This window comes from Taudactylus pleione, unplaced genomic scaffold (assembly GCF_031769625.1).
Source record: "Taudactylus pleione unplaced genomic scaffold, aTauple2 ptg000314l, whole genome shotgun sequence".
Lineage (NCBI taxonomy): Eukaryota > Metazoa > Chordata > Amphibia > Anura > Myobatrachidae > Taudactylus > Taudactylus pleione.
Window position 1 is genome coordinate 11,482,020 of NW_028284715.1, and position 12,115 is coordinate 11,494,134.

The window sequence follows — 12,115 nt, forward strand, 5'->3', positions numbered from 1 at the left end:
TTGTGCTGCAAACACCACACACTGCATCTGCTACAATATTTGTCTTTCAAGGAACCAATTTGCAAACCTGGGTAATTTTTTTTTATTTTTACACTTCAATGTCTCTGATATTTCAAAGGGAAAATATATTTGAATAAAATGTTTTCCAACAATCTATACATGGTCATGCTATTCATTTTATTTATCTATTACCATGTATTTATATAGCACCATGATATTCCATTGTGCATTATAATTTATAATTATGGGACATTGGGAAGAATTCAATTAATTTACAGCGGGTGAAAATGGAAGGTAGCCTCGGACTTTAACGCCCGGAGCTATTCAATTGGAGCCCTTTTCTCTCACCCCGTAAATACAGTGTACGCGCTTTAAGTTCCTGGACCTATGGGCTAGCGATGAGCAGTTCAGTTTTGGCTCGGTTAAGTTCGGATCTGAAAAACGAATCTTACTGGATATCTGGCTATCACACATGTTTTGGGTGGGATGCGGTTAAATTACCGCCGCCCAGAATGCCAGCCTTCGGAATCCCGACGGCGGAAGGTCGACTCGGGACTAAAGATAGGCGTCGAAATGCAGACGCCTATCTTTAGCCCCACCCCGAAATCCCAATGACCGGCATCCCAAACAAGGTAAGGCGGGGGTAGTTATAAACGCGGGGCGTTAGGTTTAGATACCCCCGGGGGGGACTTAGCTTTAGGCACCCCCGGGGAGGGTTAGGGTGCGGGAAGGGAGGGTTAGGTTTAGGCACCCCCGAGGGGGACTTAGGGTTAGGCAACAACCCCGGGGATTTAGGGTTAAGCACCACAAAATGGAGAGGGGGGGTTAGAATACTTACCAAACGCTATCAGGATGTCCTCCCTTGGGACATTCTGCGATGGTATGCGAACCGGCGGCTAATCAGCCGTCGGTATTTCATACTGATTCTGTTTTGGATATCTAATAAGATAAATTAGAGCTTGCGCAAATATGGCGAAAAGAACCAAGTAAAACCAAACTGCTAATCTCTAGTACACGGTCGCGGCATCCACAAACAGGCGTTTTAAAGTGGATTTCGTTTCAATCCTGCTCAGGCTCCAAAACAAAATCCTGGTTAACTGCAGGCTGCTAGTTGGCATCGGCTCTAATTGAATAGTCCCGCTGCTTCAATTACCATGGCTAATTGAATTCCCCCCTTTAAGTTATATTATGTATATCTCTATATACATAAAATTTACATGCCTGTTTTTGTTTAGTTACAGTTTTACAGGTCTCATTTTAAACTTTTAGCTTTATACTTCATGACAGTTTTGTTTTATTGAATTTATTATCTACTAACATATTCAACTTCCCTGTAAATGGGGAAGATAAAGCATAGAGTAATATAAAGTACAACATAACATAATGCTAATTATCTGACACTGTTTTATCAATCAACAGTTTACATAAAACATGTACAGCCATGGCCAAAAGTTTTGTGAATGACACAAGTATTGGTTTTCACAAAGTCTGCTGCTTCAATTTTTTATGATGGGAATTTGCATATACTCCAGAATGTCATGAAGAGTGATCAGAAGAAGTGAAAGTAATTGCAAAGTCCCTTTTGCCATAACAATGAACTTAGGCCCTGATTCAGAGCCGGACGCTCTGACAAAGCGCTCGCTCTGAATCAGGGCCGTTCTTCCTGATTTTAGAGCGGCCTCCTGGCCGCTCGCATAGCTGTGGGTTACCACCCACAGCTATAGCGAGCGGCCAAAAAGATGGTCGCGATGGTCAAGACCATCGCGACCATCGGGCTTGCGACGAGACCCTTGTGGTAGGGTCTCGTCTGCCGCAAGCCCTGGAGTGCTTTTGGCTCTATCAGAGCCAAAAGCACTCCCATTGACAACACTTGTGATGTCAGTGGGGCCGGCCCCAGACGGTAGGCGTTCCCATGGGAACGCCTCCGTCTGGCCAGCCACGCCCCCGGCAAGCCCACCAAAGAGGGCGTGCTGTCACTCACCATTGACAGCACGCCCCCTTTGTAGCGAGACCCATAGCGACGGCTTGCCCGTCGAAATCCGGGTCTCGCGCATGCACACGACGGAGCCAGGTCCGTCGTGCACATGAGCACTGGCCCAACATCGACCCGCTTGCGAGAGCTCAGCGCTCGCAAGCGGGTCTGAATCAGGCCCTTAATCCCCAAAAAAATTTCCACAGCATTTCAGCCCTGCCACAAAAGGACCAGCTGAAATCATGTCAGTGATTCTCTCGTTAACACCGGTGAGAGTGTTGATGAGGACAAGGCTGGAGATCACTCTGCTGATTGAGTTAGAGTAACAGACTGGAAGCTTGAAAAGGAGGGTGGAGCTTGAAATCATTGTTTTTCCTCTGTTAACCATGGTTACCTGCAAGGAAACATGTGCAGTCATCACTGCTTTGCACAAAAAGGGCTTCACAGGCAAAGATATTGCTGCTAGTAAGATTGCACCTAAATCAACCATTTATTGGATCATCAAGAACTTCAAGGAGAGAGGTTCAATAGTTGTGAAGGCGGCTTCAGGGTACCCAAGAATGTCCAGCAAGCGCCAGGACCGTCTCCTAAAGTTGATTCAGCTGCGGGATCGGGGCATCACCAGTGCAGAGCTTGCTCAGGAATGGCAGCAGGCAGGTGTGAGTGCATCTGCACGCACAGTGGCCTGGTGTCAGGAAGGGCACCAAAGAAGCCACTTCTCTCCAGGAAAAACATCAGGGACAGACTGATATTCTGCAAAAGGTACAGGGATTGGACTGCTGAGGACTGGGGTAAAGTTATTTTCTCTGATGAATCCCCTTTCAAATTGTTTAAGGCATCTGGAAAAACACTTGTCCGGAAAAGGAAAGGTGAGCGCTACCATCAGTCCTGTGTCGTACCAACAGTAATGCATCCTGAGACCATTCATGTGTGGGGTTGCTTCTCAGCCAAAGGAGTGAGCTCACTCACAATTTTGCACCAAGAAAACAGCCATGAATAATGAATTGTACCAAAACATCTTGCAAGAGCAACTTCTCCAAACCATCCAAGAACAGTTTGGTGACGAACAATGCCTTTTTCAGCATGATGGAGAACCTTGCCATAAGGCAAAAGTGATAATTAAGTGGCTTGGGGAACAAAACATCAAAATTTTGGGTCCATGGCCAGGAAACTCCCCAGACCTTAATCCCATTGAGAACTTGTGGTCAATCCTCAAGAGGCGGTGGACAAACAAAAACCCACAAATTCTGACAAACTCCAAGCATTGATTAAGCAAGAATGGGCGGCCATCAGTCAGTATGTGGCCCAGAAGTTGATTGACAGCATGCCAGGGCAAATTGTATTGAAAAAGAAGGGTCAACACTGCAAATATTGACTCTTTGTATAAACTTAATGTAATTGTCATTAAAAGCCTTTGACACTTATGAAATGCTTGTAATTTTACTTCAGTATACCATAGTAACATCTGACAAATAGGTCTAAAAATACTGAAGCAGCAAACTTTTTGAAAACCAATACTTGTGTCATTCTCAAAACTTTTGGCCATGACTGTAGAGGCTAAAATGTCCCATACATTACAGACACAAACACGTTGGGTTTTCGGCTTTGACTTACTGATAGCCATCTTTTAAATAATAATTAAATAGCTACGCCTAATCAATGCTACAGCTTAGTGAGAATAATCCTTGGTAATGAACAAATTTGCTCAGCAGTGATTGTAGCAATCGATATTAACTTAACTTGAGTTTCAGGTGTCTGGTGTCACTGTAAGATACTTGACCAAGAGGTATAGTGGAAAAGTATAGTAATTACAGATTGTAGACATTTCATTGGGATAAATGGGGCACTCTCATGACACTCGAAATGCGTTAGAAAAGCTGGCTCTTGTCTCAAAGCCCCATCACTTCCATTATATTATAATACAGCAATACAGGATAAATTAAAGGTGAATGTCGAGCAATTTCTATAAAAAAAAGTGCTACAGCTCAGGTGATTACAAGGTAGGCTGAATAATGTACCAGGACACGCCATTGTCAGTGGTCTAATTTTTGTTATTTTTCATAAATAACCAAGTAGCTTTAAGTTTTTGTTAGTCTTCTTTTTCTCATGTCCCAAAAAAAATGTAATTATTAGATTTTATACAGGATATGCAGAAATATTTGGCAGTCGCCTTCTTACATGATGTGCATCTTTCATGGACGTGATAAAAAAAATAAATGAAAGCAATAATCATTTTACCTGGACCGTTAAGGAAATCTTTTATTTGCAGTGTGACAAATGGTGGAGGAATCCCTGTTCTGGGATTGACCTCTCCTGCTGCTGTCTGTAGCCAGGTCTTGGTGTAATCAAGACCTTCTGGCAAAGTCTTCCCAGCATCTGCAACAAGACGACGACAGAATGTTCTTGAGAAAGCTTTTTGTAAAATGATGAAACTATTAATTTGTTATAAAGCATTTGGAAAGTACATTAGTCACCTTAATTATTATAATACTGTTCACTTACAACTGAAGTCGTGCCTTATGATTTTCTGCTTCCTCATAATTCTGTAACTTGAACGCTCTCATCCCCTCGCTATGAGGTGGATTAACTAAAGATTCAAAAGTGGATAAGTGTAGGTATTACAAATAGCAACCAATCGGATTTTAGTTATCATTTTCTTGGAAGTACTCAAAAAATGATAGCTAGAATCTCATTGGTTGTCATGGAAAACGTCTCCTCTTTACCTTTTCAAAAGCTTTAGCAAACTTACCCCCTATGCCACAGGGAAGTATGTAAAGTTCTTAGAGAGAAGTATATTTATTCCATTAGGGCAGACAGTCATAATTTTTTTTTTTATAAATATATCTATGATTATAGGAAACTCTCCCTTCCCCAGTAGAAATTTTTTTTTTACTTGGGCACATAATAATGGTCTGGCCCACACTTCCCCAATAGTTGGTATAATCAATAAAGATTGTTTTTTTTGTTTGTTTTGTTCTTTTTTTGTAAAGCCACTCATTCTCAGCTTAGTGGGTCGTATTTAAAAGGGCAACAATAACACACACAAAATCCGTTATGCTGTTTGTGTTATTCTCAGGGCTATTGCCCTTTAAAATCCAGGCCTCAAGGTTGCAGAGAATCACTGGCTTTAAAAAAACAAAAACAAACTATCTTTAGTACTGTAAATATACCCATAGGTGTCCATTGTTAATCTTGCCAAACTACTATTTCTATTGATGCATTTGCAGTATTGTGCAACTCTGACGGGTGAAGAGTTGATGAGTTGCCCTGCCAATTATCTACACGGGTGTGGTATATTATGTTGACATTCAGAATATCAACATGAACATTATTTCGACATAGTCATGCTGACATTCTGCATGTCGATATAACATTTTCACAATCTTAAACCCTAACATGTACTGTCAACATTATCACTGTCAAAATTCACAATGCTAACATAATGACTGTCGACATTATACCCACGTTGACATTCAGAACATGTCGACATATCAACCTGCTGTTTTCATTGAGACTCACTTGGCCGATTGCCCTACACTGATTCGGTTTTGTTGTGCAGGCTCGCAGAGACCACTCTTCTACAATGCTAAGGATTTACCATCATTCTGTTGTACGCATTTGCTCAGGCCATTGTTCTACGCTGATTTTTGGATAATTGTGTTATGCAGACACCACAGATACAGAGGAGGTGTCAGGATCTTGGGGGATTTCAACACTTTAGTGAGTGTTGGGTGGTTGTAGATGTGAGAAAAGGAGAAACTAGGGATTTTTTTTTGCTGTCCATCAGGACTACACAAGACTGTTATGCTGTGAGACTACATTACGGCGTGATGTCTACCATGATCTTTTTCATAAATGTTGAAGATCAGCAGGATATGAAAATTATTTTTGCCATAGTAAATAAACTCCCAGTGAATGACGAACCAAACCAACTCAGTTATGCGGTTTGTGTTATTCTCAGGGCTATTTTATAGGGTTGGCTTCTGTTCCTTCAAAAGTGGATGAGATAATGGCTAGGCTGTATACTCTTGACTTTAGGACATTAGAATCTCACAAAATGGCTGCCTCCTCTGTCTGCACCATGAAGTGATTCAGTGTTGTCATAGCTGCCAACACTTCCAATTTTTTTTTACAAGATAATACAAATTTCCAGTGGGCAAAAAGGGACATGGCCTTTTCACAAATGATCAGAGCATGGGTGGCTTAAGTCATGGTTTTGCCAGACATTATCTAATTTGTCTTGATTTTCTGACTGGGGACATTAAAAGTATTACTGATAAATAGCAAACTGATGGCCTGCATTCTGAACAGAATGCAAATATTGACATGTTATAGCAGATTCTAGGGGGTACATTTACTAAAGTGTGGGTTTTTAGAAGTTGAGATGTTGCCCATAGTAACCAGATTCTAGCTATTAACTCCAATAATGTGCTAGATAAATGTTAAGTTGAATCTGATTGGTTTTCTACGGGCAACATCTCCACTTCTAAAAACTTGCACTTTAGTAAATATTCCACCAGGACTAACACAATATTTATTAATAAAAAAAAAAGTGCAAGGCCCACACCGCAGAAATCCTGAAGGGAAATCAACTTACGATATAAGAGTCTAGTTACTGAATCATCATTAGATTGTTGTCATTTCTGATTATACCGACTGTACATATCACTCTGATTTACGATAAAGCTGGACAGCGAAGCTATGCAGCCTACTTCTTTTACTTACCAGACACTCTGACTGTCAATGGTATGTCTGACACTTCTCATTCAAGGTGAGAATTCTAAATTAACTTTAAAACTTTTCAAAATCAAAGTTTATTGCTCTATTTTTTTTTTTTTGATCACAAATATTTATTGAAAAAATTACAAGCAGATTTGCAATTAAGTAATATCACCAGCAATGTAGACAATATTAACACTGAAAACTCTATAAAAACTGTCTATAGTAAATTTAAAACATATAAAAAAATAATACAAATGATAAGACTGTACTGGGAGAAAGACATAGGTGTGGGCTTATGGGGGATGGGGGGGTACAAAGAAAAAGAATGAAAAGAAAAAAAAAAAAAAAGAGGAGAAAAAAAAAAAAAAGAAAGAGGGAGAAGGTGGGCACGAGATCATTTAGTGATAAGGAAGACCGGGTGTAGAGGTTAATCCATTATGTCAGACCAGGGAGAGATGCATCATGGAGGGCATACCAAGATCTCCAGGCCACGTGGAACTTCTCCACTGTGTTGTTTTGGAGGCTAGTCAAATATTCAGTCTTAGACACGTACCACATTCTATTGAGTAGATCCTGGCGGGATGGTGGAGAGGATTGTTTCCAGGCTCTAGCGATCTGGTATTTTACTGTGCAAGAGATATGCATAATCAATTTATTGGTTTGCTTGGGTAACTGATAGACTGGGGCACATAGGAGCAGTGTGGCTGGAGAGAGAGAGGGGGGGTGGGCAGGCACTACTGAAGTTATAAGTGAACTGACCATAGTCCAAAAGGGCACCAACTTTGGACAAGTCCACCAAGTATAAAAAAAGGTGCCCACTTGACCACACTGACGCCAACATAATTGTGAGACATTGGGGAAAAGCTGATGCAGTCGGTCCGGGACAAGGTACCAACGCGTGTACACCATGAATGAGTTCTCTTTAATAGTGACACTAATGGAGCATTTCCAATATGGGATCGAAATTCCTCCCAGGTGTCCTCGCCCAAAGAGAAGCCAAGGTCTGCTTCCCAAGATAGTTCGTGGGCTGCCGAAGATGTAAGAGCTGGGCTTAAGTGCTCTATTTTATTTTTAAGTGTAAATTTTTAAAAAATATTTAGTCAATTTATTGTATAAATTCTGGGGTGACAGTGTTAAAAAACTCGAGCAAAGCAAGACAATGTAGCATTCCAGACAATACCTTGCTATCAACACCTCAAGTAAAACTTAACCATGGTGATTCTAGCAAGAATTATAGATGAGTGCAAGCCCCAACAGACTGAAAAAATGCTAAAAAAAAATTACTATGTGGATGGTACATGCACTCTGCTGGTTTGTCTGGCTTCTACATAAGATAGGCAGTTTATACATATTTGCCAACATTTTATATCTCTTCCCTAGGAGAAGCCCAGAGAGGAGACGCAGCTGGCCTCTTCGGGAGCTGGGGCTAGACTACTATGTAATTAGGCCCCGCCCCTGTAAACTACCATGACTTGAGGGACCGCGAGGAGGGGGCGAGACTACATGACATATTTTCGTGTCATTTAGCCCCTTACCCTCAATACGGAGCCGTGATTCCCGGCAATTATCCCCCTATCCTGCCCACTTCACTAGGAAGTGGGTCTCATGTGGGAGATCCAGACACTCTTACGTGGGGGGGTATGGGAGGGCTACCCAAAAATTCTGCAACTTCCAGGAGAGTACGTAAGTATGAGTTTACAGATTACATAATTAAGCGCTGCGTTTCCCTGATGCCGAGCCAATCTGCTGATAAAACTCGCCAATCCGTGGACATCGATGACTTGCAATCCGTCTGGAAATTTGGGAAATTCAAAACGTAAAAAATACTTGACTCTCTGATTCATACAATTTTCGGGTCGGAATCGGGAATCAAGATCGCCCAACATGTTGGATTTTCCCCGATCCTGGCAGAGCAAGGAATTGGGGAAATCTATCGCAGAAATATGGACCCATAAGATTCTATGTTACTATTTACATAAGTATTAACTAGTTAAAACAAAATGCATAATAAAGTCAAAGTAGGAAAGACACCAAAAATATCATAAAACCTACTACATACTAAATAAATCTCAATAAATGCTTGTGGTTCTTCCAGTTCTTAACCATCACTTAGTAAGAATTAACCCACTCAGCCAACGTATGCCAACAGCCCACTTAATCTTAAACTTCAAAAGTGTACAGCCATTTGCAAAGATGAATGCAGCGATACTGGGTAGCGTCCAAAACATACGAGCACCTTGCATTAGAAAATTATTTTGGAACGGATCAGGCTTTATTAAGGTCTTGAACTGAAAGCAGAAACTGAATAACTAGCATCACAAATAAATATTTAAAACTATGGATAAATTTGCCAATGGATTTTGCTTACTGAGTGGATTTGTATAGATCTATCCCTGCATTCAGTATTCATACTGTATATTCCGAGGCTGCTGGACCCTGAGGGAAATCTGCCTTCTGGAGATGATTATTTATGTCCTTAAATCCCTTAATATTCAGGGAAAGCTCTCGTTATAGCCCCTGTGAATCCCACAGCTAGTTACTATTCTGATTTGGAAATGTATAATTGTAAACAATGTTACAAATATTTAGATTTCGCTAAATCTGGCAACTGGTGATCCGTATGTCACAAACTTTTTAAACTTTAGGAGGAATTCGCATGGACATAAGAGTATAAATAATTTCATGTCAGCCTATTTGATCCATCAGTTCCCATGTGTTCTATATTCTTTTTTTTTATTATTTCATCTAATTATCATGGGAGTAAGCCAGTTTACCATGCCCCCACTGCCTTAATACATTGAAGGTAGTCATTTTGAGAGAGCAGACAATTAATGAGCATGCCACCCGCTACTTTCCCGGTCACCTGGTAAGCAGACTGCATGTTATAGTGAGCTTGTTTCACCAGGAAAAATATAGGACAGGCACTGCTGCTAACTGTACACTACCCCAGTAGTGTCATTGGGTAGGGAAGTAGTCTGGAAGCCGACAGGCTAAATGCCGACCGCCGGCTTCGACTCTCTAATCCCGGCGTGGTACTAATGACAGGCATTGAAAACTTGACGCCTTTCATTAACCATACGCCGGAAGACCGACGCTCGGCATACCGAACGAAGGTAAGCCGGCAGCCGCAGGAGGGAGGGTTAGGTTTAGGCTCCCAGGGGGATTTACGATTAGGCACCCCCCGGGAGGGTTAGGTATAGGCTAGGGGAAGGGGGGGTTAGGATTAAGCACCCCCGGGGGGAGGTTAGGGTCAGGCACCCCCCCGGGGAACTTAGGTTTAGGCAGCGGGGAAGGGGGGGTTAGGTTTAGGCACTTAGAGGGGGGATTAGGGTTAGGCACTTGGGGGAGAGGTTAGGGTTAGGCACCCCTAAGGGAGGGTTAGGGTCAGGGGGTAGAATTAGGTTAGCGATACTTACCTTAGGGACAATCGGGTTCTTCACCCTTGCTGGGCTGCCGCTGTCGGGATTTGAACCGCCGGCCATGCTACCTACTACACCCATTGGGTACATCGATCAAACTGCACCTTCTATATTGTGAGTCTGATTTCCTGGAGTTCACTGTATGACATGTGGACATTTTTATTGCCATGCTAAGCATTTCATTGCATTTGCGTAGTTAAATGCCAATAGGCCTTGGTGCACAATATGAGCCGGCAGTCCATTACAATACTAGTAACCACTAACAAACATACACCACCTCCATTTAATCCTTGGCTGCCTTTATGGTGCTTTCTGAACTCTGCATCTTGTCTCTCATTTGCCCACCCCACCCCCCTCTCTCATTTTATACCTGTTCCCCTTACGCATCGCCCTTTGTAGTGTATTAGGTTGCACCTTGCCTCTCTGGTAATTCTTGTAATACAGACTGGAATATTGCATTCGGTATGGAATATAAATGCTCACAAAACACACAAGTATGGATCCATCTTCAAGAGTTAACAGAAAGTGATTACCAAAATGCAAAATCTATATTCAGTATGCTTGGGAATTATAGGACACAGGTGGTGGACCATGGATGTAACAGTCCATAAGCAATAATCCATTTATACTGTATATCATGGTGATCAAATGATTGTTATGCTTAGCTTAGAGCCTTATTCAGAGTTGTACGTAATGTTGAGCGATTATCGGTAAACAACACAAGCACCTAATTCGCACAGCGCATGTATCAAGATACATTACCATAGTTGCTCGCAGCGAAAATTTACTGTGTTATTGTCAGAGAGCGTAACTGGAGGTAACTGGGAGCGGCGGCGGCATAGAATGCAGATGTGTGCGATCATTTCAGGGGCCTGTGACTGTGATCCCTGTATGCAAGAAATATGCTTTTGGGGATCACAGTTCCCCCGACCATTCTGTGGGACCATAGGCTTACTCAGAAATGCAACAATTGAGTGATCGGCGACCGATGCTGTCTGCAGATTCTTGCGTCATTTTACGCATGTGCTGAGCCTCAGGTGGGCGTCTTAATACATCTCCCTGCATCTGCTATATTTGCATATTTACGCATAGCAGCTTCACACACATACACAGCAGCAGCAGCATTAACGTACAACTCTGAGTCAGGTCTTTGGTGAGCACTTCACTATACCATGGTCTGAACCGATTACCTCGTCATGCCAGAGTCCTTCGCCCTGTGAGTAAAGGACAATGGTCATATGATATCCCCTCAGTGTATCTTCTCTCCTGCAGGCCTAAAGGCTTCTGCAAATACATCATTCCATCAATAGGGATGAATGGAGCAGCTATGCCCTCAGAGAAGGGATGGGTACGGGATGCCGGCACTCGGGGTCCCGACGCTAAAAATCCCGAAGCCAGCATTCTGACAGGGTTAGGCTACAGACACCTGTTGGTAGGGATCCTAACCCTTCCCCTAACCCTCCCTGCACCCGGAACCTATCCTCCCCCTTAGTGCCTAAACCTAACCCTCCCTGCCTAATGCCTAACCCTTCCCCCCCCTAGTGCCTAACCCTAACCCTCCCTGTCTCCCCACAACTTAACTTCGGGATACCAGCGGGGGGGATTCTGACCAGTCTCAGGATTCCAGAGCTGGTATTAAGTGTCGGAATCCCATGTGCCGGGATTGTGACTACATCCCCTCAGAGAATAGACACAAATGCCCCTATTCTAATCCACAACTGGAAAAATAATGTATTAATATTACATGATGCCAGATAATTTGGGAAGAAGGACCTGTAATACCGGCACAAAGGTCGAAATAGGCTCCTACTAATTTTCCAATGTATGAATTTAGAATCTGGCATAGACTAACGATTACATCTTGCATCATTTAAAATCATTCTAATATATCATTATTATGTGTTCATATAGCAGGGGCACATCTCTTAAAACTGTACAATAGTGGTTTACATGGGAAGAAATACACAAATCAAGATTGATACAAAGGAAGTGATGAGCCTTG

General features: G+C 42.3%; 1 protein-coding gene across 6 annotated transcripts in view; it reads right to left on the reverse strand.

Moving 5' to 3' along the window:
- VPS13B (vacuolar protein sorting 13 homolog B) overlaps positions 1 to 12,115 on the reverse strand; it is a 1,086,122-nt gene that overhangs the window by 241,522 nt on the left and 832,485 nt on the right. For all 6 annotated transcript variants that reach the window (XR_015869381.1, XM_088442693.1, XM_088442694.1 and 3 more), the window contains exon 35: positions 4,211 to 4,348. Coding sequence is in view for 5 of the 6 variants with exons in the window: in XM_088442693.1 (XP_088298819.1) it covers positions 4,211 to 4,348 (138 nt within the window). In the remaining variant the exon portion in view is untranslated. The remainder of the gene's footprint in view (positions 1 to 4,210; positions 4,349 to 12,115) is intronic.